At 36.6% G+C, this 16301-nt stretch overlaps 2 protein-coding genes across 2 annotated transcripts in view; both read right to left on the reverse strand.

Moving 5' to 3' along the window:
* Positions 1–1653: 1653 nt before the first annotated feature.
* Positions 1654–3070, reverse strand: LOC150022098 (histone-binding protein RBBP4). The gene has a single exon (XM_090267628.1). It carries the CDS (start codon positions 3004–3006, stop codon positions 1729–1731), a length of 1278 nt encoding a protein of 425 aa, XP_090123754.1. The 5' UTR covers positions 3007–3070; the 3' UTR covers positions 1654–1728.
* Positions 3071–12028: 8958 nt separating this feature from the next.
* Positions 12029–16301, reverse strand: part of PLA2R1 (phospholipase A2 receptor 1) — a 112883-nt gene continuing 108610 nt past the window's right edge. Inside the window, exons 28-30 of the mRNA XM_090280199.1 lie at positions 15031–15207; positions 12529–12561; positions 12029–12402 (exon numbers count right to left, since the gene is read on the reverse strand). Of these exons, the coding sequence (XP_090136325.1) occupies positions 12188–12402; positions 12529–12561; positions 15031–15207 (425 nt within the window). The 3' untranslated portion in view covers positions 12029–12187. The remainder of the gene's footprint in view (positions 12403–12528; positions 12562–15030; positions 15208–16301) is intronic.

Here is a 16301-nt window from a genome sequence, read left to right on the forward strand (position 1 = left end):
GCCACGTCTTTGAGTCAGGATTCCAGCTCCTACCAAGTTCTGTCTAAGAAGGTAAAAAGTTTAAAAAACTTCTTGGGGACATGACCTGCTAAGTGGAGGTTGAAGAAGCTCAAGTTAATTCACAAGCCACCATATGGAAACAATAATAAAGTCACAGTTTCAGAATTGAGGGAGGGCCAAGGGAAAGTATTAATATAGTCCTTTAATAATTTGCCATATTAAGGTCAAATATATTTATTTGAAAAATATTCAGGAACATATACAAAGCCTGAATTTAATGTAAATGAGAGACTTAATGGGAGAAACAAAAAAGGGCATTTTATGTTTGTTTTAAAAATCAATTTCCATTATTAAATAGAAGCACAGGAAACAAATTGAAAATAGCATACATAGATTAGGCTGTCTTCTTTTATTCCAAAAAAAAAAAAAAAAGAAAAGAAAAGAAAAAACGGTATTGCTACTCAAAATTACAAGAAATGGATGACAATATTTTAAATGACTTAACTTTGGCCCATCATGCTCACTTCATGGTGTGAAGAAAACAGCACTTGAATGATTTTTCCTTTAATTTGTTCTGAATTACAGCAAAGTGCTCTGCAAGAAGCAAGTGCTTGTGTTAATTAACTCTGAGTAAAGAAGGTCACTGGTATACATAGGATTCATTTTGTGATTATAGTTATAGATTTTTTTCCCTTCAATTAGAATTCTTCTTTAGGCATTATAAGGACATGCAGATTTTCACTTTTTTGTCTAGCGTTGTAGATTTAGGCACATTTGTTAATTTTTCTTTTTTTTTTTTTTTTTTTTTTATGTAGAAAAGCAATTTATTCCATTATAAGCACTTACACAGTTAGTCATGGAGAATAACAGGCTTACTGATGAAACAAGTCACCCAAAACAGATGGTACCAAACTAGTGGTCAAGGACTAACTCCTTAAAAAAAAAAAAAAAAAAGGCAACTCTTTATCTAGGATTAATTTAATTTTAGAAACAAATACAAGCTATCGATTCATTCTTCCCAACTTGACAGTCTACCTGTGGTATAACTGTCAGGTAAAAACATACATCTTTACAACTTGGTGGTCCCAAGTTTTTTTTAAAAAAAAAAAAAAACCCATTTCACAGAAAGGAGAGAAATAATATGAAAACTGCTCAAGAAATACACTAACAAGCAAAAATAAACAGGGAAAGAGGAACATGTAGTTCTGACTTAAGAAACTGAGAGGAGACTGGCCTACAGAGGAAAATGTGCACCCTGGAAAGTCAGGTGTGAAGATTTTGGAGTAGCAATTTATATGACTTGAATCTCCCCTAATTCCTGAATAAAAACAATATCTTGCAGTACTTATACTTCATGGCTCAGACACCTATCTCACTTGGCTCTATTCCTTACTTCTAGCCTTTACTTTAATGAGTCTGAAAAACGGGGATATAGCATAAGAAGAAAAATAAAATAACCACACACAATAGTCCCCTTTGGGTGGCTAATTTAGATCTTTGTTACTAGAAAATTCCTGAAGAAAATTTAAATATTAAGTCTGTGGCTTTGCTGAATCAAGCCCTGCAGTAAATATTTAGAAAACACCCTCAGTTTGGGCTAATAGCACTGTTGATGGTACCTATTATAGAGGGATAGCTGAACAAAGTCTGTGTCTCAAAACCAGTGTTAAATCAGCATCAGGGTTGAAAGGAAAAAAGGGGAGTCTAAAATCACAAGTGCAGATGTATTCAAGACCCCTGTCCTTCTGGATCCACACTTCCTTCAGGATCTTCATCATTATAAATGTTCTCTGCCATTTGCCACACTTGCATGATATTGTCTTCTGACACAGAACAGATCACCCAAGGTTCATTGGGATTCCAGGAGAAATCAGATATCTTGGCAGTGTGGCCACCATGAATAAACAGCAACTCCGGTGGCCCATCTTCTGCATCTTCCGGGGATTGTTCCTCTCCAATTTTACTTAAATCCCAGACATTCAGCCTGCGGTCAGTACCACTGGAAGCCAAAATAGTCTCGTTGTGAGGTGACCATTGAACCTGGAATATTTCATCCTTATGTGATTCAAAGGAATGCAATTTAAGTTTCAGATTTCTCAGATCCCACAAGGCAACAGTCTTATCAGCAGATACTGTGGCAAGAATGAACTCACTATAAGGATTGAAAGAAAGGCAGTTCACTTCAGCAGTATGAGCATCAACTGAGTGGCTTGGTTTGGAAGTATTGTTTGAACGAGTATCCCAGATCATAAGTTTCTGATCATCAGCAACTGACCCAAACAGAGACTCATGAAGCAGATGCCAGGAAACATCTTCCACTACTGCTGTGTGCCCTGTGAAGATGGTCTTCGCATCCACAACTTTTCCTTCCTTTGGAACAGCACTGATGTCCCATAGGCAGATGGTATGGTCATCCGAAGCACTAAGTAAGTGCCCACTGAGATTTGGGTTCCAAGAAAGCCCATAGCCTTCCTTCTGATGTCCACGGAGACGCAAGTCTGGGTTGCACTCTCCAGAAGGATCTGGTTTAGAAGGATGTTTCGTATAGTCAAAAACAAGAACATCACTGGATGGAGTCTTTGTTGCAATGATGCAAGGGTTCTGCGGCATATAACGTGCCCTGTTTACTTCTCCTTCATGGTTGATCTTGATTTCTATTTCAATTTTTCCACTAACAGAGCCAAAACCTCCAAATTCTCCTTTCTCACTGTCGTAGTGTGAAGCATCAAACTGAGCATCATCATTAGGGAGCTGCACACTGGCTATCACAAGGTGGTTTTGTTCATCCGACGTGTGTGTCCCCAGGACAAGTCGATGAATGCTGAAATCTTTCCCTTCTGGTCTGGTTACATCTGGAAGCCACTGTGCAGTTAAGCTGGGCCACTCCAGAGCATGGGTCATCACCAAATCGTAAAGAAAAGGGGTGTTCTTTTTCCATATTTTGTACTCTTCGTTGATCACACGTTCTTCTACTGCGTCATCAAAGGCTGCTTCCTTGTCGGCCATGGCGGGCAGGCAAGCCAGGGGGATCCCGAGGTCTACCGTTGCGGGAGGGGCGGGTAGTCTACGGGAGCTCTGTTAATTTTTCTCTAAAAGATTTAAAATGCATCAACAATAATGGAATCGACTTAAATGAAAAATATGTTTCACATTTTAAAGTACACTTAAAATATTGACCTTTTTATCTCAGCCTGAATATTATGGCTGAACTTTTTCATTTTTAAATGTTTTTATTGTATTTTTTCCATTATCGCTTATCTTCCTATACCTCCTCCCCCACCACAATCACCACATTGTTGTTTATGTCCATGAGTCCTTTTTCCTTTTTGCATAGACTGTTGTACTCTATTTTATAAAGAATTTAAAAATCTAAGTTTTCAGTCATTTTATATCAAATTGTAAACATTGGAGATAAAATTCTAAATGCTATAAATTCTTGTAAATAGTCCAAGATACCGAAAGTTTTATCAGGCTTAGAGAACCATAAACAGCTAAGTCAATATTTCTAAAATGAATATAACTTAAAAATTTTTATTTTTAATATTCAGTTATAAAATCTTTAGTTTCTTTGAGGATAAGCCTAAGAATTATAAGAGAGTCAAAGTATGTGTTAATTATTTTGCTCATATAACATATGCTATAATGCAGACTTTAAACTGAAATTGTTTACAAAAGTTAACACTTGAATACCGTGGTATGACCAGCAATACATATTTACTCACCTCTTCTAGTCCACTCACAGTAATAACTAGAAATCGCTATAATCAAGTTGACTTTAAATGGATTTAGTCACAGTATTATGCCATTCTTGTGATTATCTTTTTTTCTGAGGATACAAAAATTAGCTGTACCTAAATTTGTTGCATCTTTTCTTTGTTGTTGGCCTCAAACTAAAAATTTTCTAACTCAAAAAGATATCAAAGAAAGCTGTTTATCTAAAATTTTCTACTATTTAATAAGCATTGCTTTCCCTGTTAAGCCTCTTTTTCTACCTGACAGAATTAATCAGTACCCTTTCCTTCTGATTCTGTTCCTTCTGTTATTATTGTATCACAGTGTATTGCACTTATTATTTATATATTTCTGCCCCACTGAGACCCCTACAGCATAGAGATGGGGTTTTCTTCATATTTCCAGCCCCTCTCAGGACCACAGTAAGCTCTCAATAAATGTTTTCTGATCAGAATTGCTTATCATCACACTGTAAGTGCTGCCCATTTAAGTAGTGCTTATTATGACATGCTAAAGTTTGTTAGACTTCCCATTGAGGTTTTTATTCTCTAAACAAGAGGTTTGTAAACTTTCTCATGAAAAGCGAGATGGAAATATCCCAGGCTTGGTGGGCCATTCAGTGTGTGTCCCAACCACTCAGCTCTGCCAGTGAGGAAATGAATGAGGATGGCTGGGTTTCAGTAATTTCATTGACAAAAACAAGCAGCAGGCTGGGTTTGGTCCTGCCAGGTCCTGCCCAAATCATTGTTTTGAGGTGTGGAGGAAGAGGGAATAGAAATTCCAACCACAAATTATAAGAATCACCACAAAGTTTCTGACAAATAGTGGGAATGGGAATCATGATGGCTGTGACATTTTGAACTGAGGGTTTTTTTTCTCTTTTCTACCCTGTCTACCATGAAGACTAAGCCATAAGATTGTAGTGGCTAAGCAGGGATAAGAGGATTAGAAATGCTGACAAGACAGAGAGGTGAAACAAAAGAAGAGTGAGGAGGAAGAGAGCAGAGAGGAGAAAATGGGATTGACAGCAAGACGTATAATATGTTGGTCCAAATCCTTCAGTGGTTGGCAGATTGAAGAAAAGCTAGATTGTGCTTATTTCTCATCCAGGACAAGAGAGAAAGAACGTCACAGAGCAGTGGTCCTCAAATGTGTTTGCTTGCATACTTCCTAAAAGAATTTTGAAAAGATGTATATTGCTTCACACATTTCTAAGTTCACCTCTGAACTTTGTTATAATTAAGATGCAATTTTCATCATATGATAAATAATGACATTTTAATTTTTATCGTTGACACTATTACAGATGTCCACACCCCCTTCCCTTTGCCTTGCTCCACCCAGACCCAGGCCCACCCCTTGGGCCTTCATCACGCTGTTGTCTGTGTCAATAGGCTATGCATGTATGTGTATCTATTCTTTGGCTAATCTGTTTCAGTCCCCCCATTCCCCTCTCCTCTGAGATCTGTCAGTCTGTTCTATGTATCCATGCTGTTGGTTCTATTTTGCTCATCAGTTTATTTTGTTCATTAGATTCCACATAAAAATGAGATCATATATTTAGCTTTCTCTGACTGGCTTATTTCGCTTAACTTAATGTTCTCCAGGTCCATCCATGCTGTCGTGAAGGGTTAGAGTTCCTTCTTTTCTACAGCCACGTAGTATTCCACATCTTTTTTTATCCATTTATCTACTAGTGGACACTTGGGCTGTTTCCAGACCTTGGTTATTGTAAATAATGCTGCTATAAACATAGGGGTGCTTATATTTTTCTGACTGGTGTTTCAGGATTCTTAACAGATACATCCAGAAGTGGGATTGCTGGGTCAAAAGGCAGTTCCATTTTTAGTTTTTTGAGGAAACTCCATACTGTTTTCCATAGTGGCTGCACCAGTCTGCATTCCCACCAACACTGCACTAGGGTTCCCTTTTCTCTGCATCCTTGCCAATACTTGTTGTTTGTTGATTTGTTGATGGTAGCCTTTCTAGCAGGTGTGAGGAAATAATGATATTTTAAAATAAAAGTGTTATGTCTCTCTTTTAATATATCCAATAGAATTTAAATTCATATAGTAGATTTTAACCTTTATTATTTTGAAATGATTTTAGGTTTACAGAAAAGTTACCAATACAATACAGAGAATTCTTATGCACCATTTACCCGGCTTCCTCTGATGGCACGTTTCATATAACCAAAGAACAACCTTCAAAACTAAGAAATTAATACTAGTATACTACTACTAACTGAACTATAAACTTTACTATAATTCCAAATTTTCCATAATGTCCTTTTTCTATCTCAGGATTCAATCCAGGAGTCCATCTTGTGTTTAGTTGGCATGTCTCCTTATTCTCTTCCAATCTGTGACATTTCCTCAGTCTTTCCATATCTTTCATGACCTGGCCACTTGAAATGGTCAATTATTTTGTAGAATGTTCCTCAATTTGGGATTGGCATTTTTTATTATTAGATTGAGATTATGTGTTATTGGGGGAGAATACTAAAGAAGTTGTGTTCATCTTAGGACATCCTACCAGGAGTGCACGATGCTGATATGGCTGATTACTGCTTATGTTAACCTTGATCACTTGATTCAAGAGGTTTTTCAATGGTAAAGTTTGTACTTTCCCTTTGTAATTAGTGACTGTCTTGAGGGGGATACTTTAAAGCTATTCAAATTTCCTGTTTCTCCTCAAACATTCATCCACTAATTTTAGCACTTACTGGTGGATCTTGCCTGCAACAATTATTACTGTTGTGTTTACCTAATAGTGATTTTTGTTTATTTCATTTATTCTACATTTGTTACTTGAAATTATTCTGTGGAGAAAAACTGTTGCTTTTTTTCCAATTTATTTATTTATTTTTATCAATATGGATTTATAGATGCTTATTCTATGGGTATTAATCCAATACAATCATTTTGTTGCTCAGATTGTTCCAACTTTGGCCACTGGGAGCTCCCTCGGTTTGATTCCTGTATCTTTTGGACATGGCCTCATCTTTTTGTGAGCACTTTCTCACTTCTTGGCACTGCAAGATAGTCCATTTTCATCTTGTATTTTTCCTGCCCCAGACCTGTAATCAGCCAGTTCTCCAAAGAGCTCTAGTTCTTTTTATTGGAGATACCAAAACAATTTGAATGTCATCTTATTTAAAAGTAGAAAAACACACAAACGAGCTCTTTAGCATTCAAAGATTTTATTTATTTTTCTCCTTAGTCTTTTACTTCTATTCCAATACCCCCACAGAATTTTATCCTAATGTGGTATATTTTTACTCTTGAAAATATTTTATACATCACATTGTCATATTTGCCTGCAGTAAAAAATATGTATATAAATTAAAATTATTTAAAAAATTTCCCTGTGAACATAGGCTGTTATACATTTTATATTGCGTTGTCATTTCAATTATTAGTAGTACACAATTGATCAGAACGACATAAATATATAATAGTTAATAAATAGTATATATTGAACTAAAATGTTATAGGTAATTCATATCTTAATGAAATGGATGTATCATAGATAAATTCATATTAATTTAGAATTTTTTTTGGTAGTTATATGTGCTGAGAAACTCAGGTTGAAATTGCTGGTACTTACTGTAGTCAGTTATCTTCTCTTTCCTGAGTACAATGGGAGGCCTTTTAGACTTCTTCAGTTAGGTTGGACCATGTGACTAGTTCTAGCCAATGGTATGTGGGTGGAAGCGCCGTGTATTGCTTCAGGACCAAGGGACTTAAGAGTTCTCTACTAGTTTTTCCTGCACTAGTACCACTGGATACCCCATGTTTCAGAGGTAGGAACCTGCAGCCTAGATCTATGAGTTACTGCTTGTACGTGAGCCACCCAGGAGAGCCAATGGAACCATAGCAGGCTTTGTATGACCAAGAAATTAATTTCTGCATTTTGTTTTGAACCAACATTAGAGTGTCTGTTTGCTTCCACAATATACTCTAACCTATCCTGACTAATAGATAAACTTCTTCACATATTTAGTAGATGGGAATGAAAGGAGGTTTGTTATAGCAATATAACTCCATTATTTGAATTTTCTCATATGTGCCAAAAATCACAGTGATCATACATTAAAATTGTTTTCATCATCTATCAACTCACAATTTGATTATGTTCTCCTTGAGTTTTGCTTAAAGAACTGGAAACACTCAACTTGCAAAAGAATTTGCTACCCTATCATTAGAATGATTCACTATCAATTTCCTAGACGTAAAATTAAAGGGCTTTTGCTAAGAGGTTTTTAAAAAAATCCTCACTCAATAATATGTTTACTGATTTTTTAGAGAGAGAAATGGGGAGAGAAAGAGAGAGAAACATCAATGTGAGAGCAAAACATCAATTGGTTGCATCCCTTATGTGCCCTGTTCGGGGACTGAACCCACAACCTAGGTGTGTGTGTGCCCTAACCGGGAATTAAACTAGCAACGTTTTGGTATATGGGGTGATGCTCCAATTAACTGAGCCACTCGATCAGGGCACTAAGATATTTCATATGACTATTAATTATGCCTTTTACTCTTCACTTATAGACACTTTATTTTACCTGATATACAAGGTAAGGTTGGGAAAAATGAAATATTAATTTAATTAGTTCTGTCAACACAACTTTTCTATTAAAATGTCTTTATCTTAATAAGTATTTTAATCAGAACACTAGAGTTGCAAATTTAGTTTATTCAATTAATGGAAATATTCATTAAAAAACTTAATTGGTAAGGCCAATCCTCATTGTCAAACCCATGAACCAAATAAAACAGTGTTCAGAAGAAGTCTGACTCTATTTCTCAATTCATTTAGAAATCTAAGATAGACTTATCTAAGAGCTTTGCCATAAGCTTTTCACCAGGATAAAGTTAAGACATCAGCTGCTTATCAATATCTACATTCTCTTTGCTTTCACCAAATTTTCTCTCCAGGGACTGGATGAAATAAAGACTTAAGCAAACAAAGTGGTTATCACCCCTGCTGTTCCACTATGCAATGCATATTAATTTAGAATATCCCAACATGGAATTTCTAACTCATCACTTCACCCTGAGCAGAAAAATGCATGAACACAGGAAAAGACATAAGACTGTATACTGGGTTTCTAATTCCTTTATTAAAAGAAGCTTCACTGACATCATTACTTGGAATCTTTTTCTTTGGTGCCATTGAGGCTTTTCTCAAGGTAAAAGATCACAGTAAGATTTGGAGTAAAAACTATGTCTTTTTTCTTTTTTTTTGTAAAGGTAGAGCGGAGCACTTGTACTAGGTGAGGTAGGAAATAAGAACCAGTGTGACACTGTGACCTCAGGGGTGTTCTCATGCCAATTAATCCTTAAAACTTAGGAAGGTTAAAGATTCTGGAGACAGAGCTCCTTAATTATACTCATGCCCCAGTGCCCCTTGGAAATCTCTATGTACCTTCAGGGTATGTGTCCTCAGTTTGAAGACTTCATTTAGAGAGTGTATTTCAATACCCCATGGAAGTTACATAATTAATCAAACATGGATCTCAAGTCAAGTTCTACTGTAGGCCGAGGTAGGAGACCCACTGGAGGAAACCAAGGCTCTAGTAGATGGAGGATGGACTATAGGGAAGAGCCTGGATCTATGAATGACTGAATAGAGTCAAGGCTTCCTACAAGCCTATGTCAGTGTGGATGAGAAATAATAAGCCTTTGCTGTGTTAAACCATCAAGATTTTGGGAATGTTTGCTACAGCAATTAGCCTCCCTTGACTAACAGAGTAGCGATGGTGCTGGATAGGATCTCATTACTGCAGCGGTGAAGGGGTTTGTAGCCAAGAACTGCAGTGTCCATGTAGGGAACTGAATGAGAGTCACAGCCAATTCTCTGGGGATTAGGTGGTGCCAAGGAGCACAGGCATGGAGCCAAATCAAAGAGAAGAGACTACAGGTTGCACCAACTACAGACTTCATAGCAGGTGCCAGCAGAATTCTCAGGAGTGGGGCCAGACAACTACCTTCAGTGGACGCCAGATAATACACATCCAGTCAGTTATCACCTTCTGTTCCCACTGCCACAAGGACACAAGGCACAAAGCGTTCTCATATATCCAACCATCATTTTGAGGAGGGAAAGGAAACTCCAAAAGACTGAACATTTATCTAAAGAAGCCATCTACTATATGCTTGACAGAGACTGGACCTTCAAGAGAAGAAACATTTAAACTGCAAGAAGACTGTTGCAAGTGGAAAAGCCATTGGATTTAATGAGAAAATCCAAGATTTTCCGTTACCCGCAGTAATAGAAAATAATTGACTTTTTCCAAAGGGGGTAGATTAATTATGCATGAATGAATTTGTGACCATTTTACTTTTTTCTTTTCATGCTGTATCTATGAGATCAAGTTCAGATTAAAAATAGATACAAAAAAGTTTTTTAAAATGTACATGTATGAATAAAAGAGAATATTTTAGTACTTTCTATTTCTGGAATTCCAGTAATGTGAAGGATTGCATGATCTTACATGGGGACAGAATCTCTGAAGACATGGTTCAATACTTAATATCAAAGCACAGAGCACTGACAAGTGGTACAGTTTCTTTCCACAAAACTACTTAAAGGATGACATACTTTGTCAAATTATTATGTGTGATAATTGATTAGCAGTTTTTTTTGTTTGTTTTTTTTTACCAAGTCCACTGGAAAGAACAGAACTTCAATTTCACTCAACAGATTATTAAATTGAACTTTCATACCATCTGCTTAGTTCAAGCCAATCATTCTTTAGAGTCATAAGTATACAACTGTCACATAACATAATATCTTTAACAAAAATTAAGTCCCCAAATGCAACGAAAATGATGGAAGTTGATTGTTCCAGGATGTAAACCACACACACAGCGGTAGCAAAGAGCTGCTTTTGGAAGCTGTCTTAACTATTTCAGGCCGCAGGGACTTCATTCTGAGGGTGTGCTCTTCAAACGCTACTTCTAATGATGCTTTTCCTCTTGGAATTTCATCCATATGTTCTCTCAGAGCTCCACCTTGTGACTGGTGGCCACCAGTTTTGAGGCAGCTGGTTGTAATAATTTCACACTCTAGGGAGGCCCTGAGATTACTCCAGTTTTTCTCTATCACAGGGCCTTACTTAGTTTTCATAACCACCTGATATTTTCCACTCTTGCATTTCTTTACTGGCTTGCTCTCAGTTTTTCTTCATTAGAAAAGAAGTGCCACAAAAACAGAAAGCTCATGGACTGACTTGCTCACCCCAGTACCTCCAGTCTGACACTTGGTTCTTAATAGGAACTCAATAAATATTTATGTAATGAGTAAACCTTTAAATATTGATGATGTCATTTTTCTTTATAAGAAATTAATGAAGATAAAAATCTGTGCTTTTAAATTTATGAACAATATCATGATTTTAATCAGTATGTACTCATTGCACTTACTAGTCCAACATAAATGGAGATGGTTCCCCAGAACCATAGTTTACTAAATAGAACACTCCAAATAATCTCATTTATACAGAAAGGTATCTAGAGCGCTACCAGAGAGTAATTTACTGAGTACTTTTCAACATATTTTTGAGTCTGTTTCTAATGGGGCTGTAATTCAGATCTTCAATTTTTCCATTTTAAATTCAAGTTACATTTTATGTTTTTTGTTTGTTAGGAGTATTATATATTACTCTATACCTTTAGTTTTTAATAAAACCCATGAGTTTTAACAGTATTAAAATCTCAACAAAATTTTTAAGCTTATCTATATTTTTAACTATTAAACTTAGTCACCAATTAGTAATTGAATTTTGGGCCACACTGTGTGGTTGCTTATAAAACCCTGCTGGTAATCAAGATTTTACTATTTGAAGAAGAGTAAATTTTCTCTTCCTTTAGTTTGAGAAGTCAGAACTAATAAAAATAAATGTCACCCTAAATATTAGTTTAGAGTCCATAACCTGGGACTTTTAAGCATAAAAATCAGTATTTTTCAAAAGCTGATTGAATTTAAAAAGATTGCATTGGAAACAAGAAACCTCTCAGAAGCTTTTTCCTTTTCCTATCTTATATAAGCATAGGATTTTAAGTTTTGTTTTACTTCTCTTTTAATGGAATGAGTATGAGTAAAAGTCTGAATAGTTTAGTTTTAAAGTTACCAAAACTTCTTGCAAAAACTATCATTCACATTGGTGTGAGAGTTTTCATTAGAGAGTTTCTTTTAATAGTCTTGTTTTCTGAATAATAGCCATTGTGTAATTTCCCCTTTTTAAGAATAGATCACAGGTGGGGAAATGAATAAATCGAGACCCCTCTGATTTGGTTACAATTCTAAACCAGCAATCACTTTAAGAATAATTAAAATAATGACACAATTTACATTAAAATGACATCTGGTCTGCAAGGGAAAATACAGAGGAGGCTCCCCTTAAGTCTTCTTTCCTGTCCTATGGCTCTGGCATTCTCTGACTTCATTACTACTGCTCAGTCTTCTCAAGATCGGAAATGAGAATACTTTCTTCCAAATGTACTGCACTGAAGTTGGTTGTTGGGTAGTAAGGGTTCCGAAACTCTGTGAGCCTCCTGAAGACACCACGATTGTGCTTGTAAATGCAGAAGGAAAGTGTGGAAGTGGCCAGAATTGCTATCAGCGTCAGTGCCACTGCAAGTGGTACAATGCTGTGACTTGGTCCTAACAGAAGATGAGGGAAAAGAAAACTTCAGTGACAATGAAGTACTATAGACACTGTCACATAGCTACTTTCTATTTTATTATTTCTAACAAAAATCAAAATGTTCTCTACTGTTCCAAACATACCTTTTCCTAGATGTTCCTTTACCACATGAATACCTAAAATCAAGTACAAAAAAAAAGTGAGATGAAGTTTTTCTTTTAATTCATCAAAATTATGCCAATACTTAGAGCAAGGCTCAGCAAACTATGGCTCATAGGTTAAATGTGGGCTTCTGATTTTTATAAATAATGTTTTACTGGAACTCAGTCCCATTCTTTCATTTACGCATTGTGTACGGCTGCCTTCACACTACAATAGCAGCATGACAGAGACCATATGGCCACCGGAGCCCCAAATATTTATATCTGGCCCCTATGGGGAAAGTTCACTGACCCCTGATTTACTACAATCATTACTACTGCTTACAAACACCTGCACTGCCTTTTTTCTTTTCTTTTCTTTTTCTTTTTTAAGCCAAGAATTCCCATCTAGTCTTAGCACTGTGCTGCAATAGAAATGTGAGTAAAACAGTAGTTCCTGCCTGCAGGAAACTCAACTTTGCCATGGGAGTTTGTCCAGCAATGACAACCTCCCCACCTTTATGCAAGGATTTAAACATCAACATCTTGTCATATCTGTGCTTTCAAGAATCTTGAGAAATGAATAATAGCTCCTCCATCCAAAAAGTTAAAGGATTTTCTACTGTAAAAATGTATCTTTTTCAAGTAGACTATTTCAAAATTTGAACTCTGCTAGTTTTGAGATCTAGATAACGATGTAGGGAGTGATCCAGAAAAAGGTTAGAAGAGGATTTGTGAGTGGAGGAAGTGCCTTGGTACACTACTTATGCCCTTCACTCGTATAGACTTAAAAGAAGCATCAATGTTGTTACCAATAGCAAAATCACATGTTTAAAAACAACTTGTTTTTGCAATTTAAAAATAATATTGTAAAATTTTGCATAATATAATGGAAAATTATTATTGTGTGTGTGTGTGAAGATACTTTAAGAAAGAGTGTTAAAAGAAAGAGTGTTTATTCTCAGAATGGAGTCAGTGAGAAGGTGTAGAAGGAGCCCATAGTCAGAAAATGTGGACTGTAATCCTCAATGCAGCCTCAGTTTGGACAGCACGTTTCCCACGTGTAAAATGGGAATATTCTTTCTGCTCTGCTGCCTGGGAAAGTTGATGTGAAGAACGAAAGAGGTATGCTATGTATCATAGGAAGCTTTGAAGTCCTGTACAGACACGAGGTGTTTCAGATTTGTTCTTGATCCTTAAATGCTGCGGATCTCTTGGCCGTGTTATTTATCACACAGAGTTGATAATCTCACTATTTGGGTTTCAAACATCAGTGCCCACATCTACCAGTTTTTTTCTTCTTCATTTCCAGTACGCAATCAGTCTCCAAAGCCCGATGATTCCCTTTTCCCATTTCCACTTTCCCATTTTGTTCCTGGTTCCATCGCTCAAATTACAGGTGACTCTCTTTACATCTGGGTGAATGTGACTCCACTGTGGTTGTCTATGGAGCATGTAGTGGGTCCCTGTCTCTTTCACACAAAGTTAGCTCTTCATGAATCCTATATTACTGTTCAATTTTATTCCCATCAGTGCCAGAGGCAGACTTAACAGCAGGTGCCCTGGGCGCACGCCCTCGGCCCCGACTCCTGAAGGGCCCTGCAAGTTTACAACTTGTACGTAATTAAAATTGCACATATGAAACCAAATTGGTGTCATTAGAAAAAAAGTGTAAAGTTGGGGTGTTGTGGGGCCCTTCAGAAGCCGGGGCCGAGGACGCACGTTGCCCGCTATGTCTGGTGCACCTGCTGTTAAATCCGCCTCTGCCATCACCACCTAACCTGAACCCTTCGCTCTAATCTAAGCTCATTCTCAATTGCTGCCATTAGTCTTTGTCCAATATGCCTTCCTTCCTCTATTCTCTTCTTTTGGGATTCCAAGGCCTCATCTTTGCGAAATCTTCTCCAGCTATCTCTGTAATACTGGCACCTAGAAACTGTTGTGATTATTAAAAATACCTTTCCACTGTTAATGTTCCTTATTAATGCCTGATCTTAGAAATCTCTCCTACTGTTTGCAATAGACTAGAATTTTCTGGCTTAGATTTCTAAAATTATTTTTTTAACACTAAAAACTAAGTATGTAGCTTAAAATAAAGTTAAAATATGTCTTTTACCATATATTAGAGCTGTGAAAGAGAACCACACCTACTTATCCACAAGGACTACTAAAGCTTAGGTTGTGTTTCTTGAGCCCAAATATGAACCTTAAAATTCTGAGTGGCAGCTGTTAGAATGATGGTTGTGGGTTTACATTTCTAACTCTTTGCTTGAGGTAAACTGATTTTTTACTTATGAGGTTAACAGCTAGGGTGACACAAGGGAGTCAAATCCTTTGAGTTGAAATGTTCTATGACTTGTCTGATATAGAAGAAGATGATAATGTTAGAATCTATCCAAATACTCCCTGCCTTCTTGGATTTTAAAAGCTTTAAGTGCCAACGAAGTGGGTCAACATTCGTCAGGGTGGAATCAAAATGAAGAATCGCCCTCTGCCTTTACACACCTGCCTCTATTTTACATATAAATCCTTTTTTTTCTTGACACGGAGATAACTGCCACACTCCTTCAGGGACCATTAGGGCCACGCACAGATGGGGTCTGATGTGGTCCATCTCTGGCTTCCGAAGGCCCCAGTTTGACCGGTCTGTGGGAGTCCCATCGAACCACTTTATGGTTTTATCTGTGGGGAAATTGCCAATAGATAAATTATGTGCATGGTTAGCAAACCTACGAAGACTGGAATGAACCATGAAAAGCAACCCCAAAATTTAATAATACTCTCTCCTTATCTGATGCTTTTAACCCAGTAAGTACAGTTATGAACTCAACACCCAAAGGTAGGTATGAGTAAAGTTGCCTTGGGAACAACTATTTTAATTTAGTTCACTTAGAATATCATGTTTCTTAATGTAAATTTGAATTTTGAAATAGTTCTTATCATAAGTGATTTAAAGAAATCACTTAATAAACTAAACTAATTAACATAGGGAAAAAAATCTTTAGAAGTCCTAACATCTATATCATTACAAAATGACTCATTTTCTAAAAGAATTCTACAGTGAGTTTCTTTAAATTGCAAGCCAGTGGTATACCAATGGATGAGGGCCATGGGAAAGTTCATCCATGTGTAGGCAATAAAGAAGTCCATTGTCTGAAAAGGATTTAAAACCAACACTAAAACTAACTAAAATTCAGTCAGCTTTTTGTTATTACCGTGTGCTAGAAATTCTAAACAGCATCAGCGATTGAAATAGTACTCCTTGCCAGGGCGGACTCACCTTCTACTTTGGTACACCATTGTAAGAAGCTGTCCGTACCAGTTCAAATATGTTTCCTTACAAGTACTTTCAATAACCATCATGTAAATAAAGGAAAGATTACCATGCTTTCATCTGAATACAAACTCTGGTTTTTATGAGTAGCAAATAACTCTAAGCATAATTTCATCCTGAAACATTTCCTTAACTCTTTTGTGCTTTTTTTTTTTTTTTTTTTTAACACTTAGAAACCTGGGGTATTTCCAAGTGCATATAGTTTTGGAGTCTATGAGCAAGTCCATGAACATAAAGTTCCAGTCAAGCATCTTCACGTAGATAAACTTCTTTGTTTTTATTTTGGGTATTCTGGGATTATTCACAGGAAAAGAGGGTATAGAAAAAAGGGTTAGCAATGTTGCCTTTGGAAGAAATGGCTTTAATACTCATGCTATTTTTTCACAGCAAATGTACCCAAGGAGAGTCTTCTGGGTTTAGAGGCCATTTTCATCAGCCTTGA

Source organism: Furipterus horrens, unplaced genomic scaffold (assembly GCF_987537825.1).
Source record: "Furipterus horrens unplaced genomic scaffold, mFurHor1.1.pri manual_scaffold_1, whole genome shotgun sequence".
NCBI lineage: Eukaryota > Metazoa > Chordata > Mammalia > Chiroptera > Furipteridae > Furipterus > Furipterus horrens.

What these genes read in the sequence shown, in the direction of transcription:
- LOC150022098 (XM_090267628.1), bottom strand. Translation starts at nt 3,006, where the DNA reads ATGGCCGACAAGGAAGCAGCCTTTGATGACGCAGTAGAAGAACGTGTG.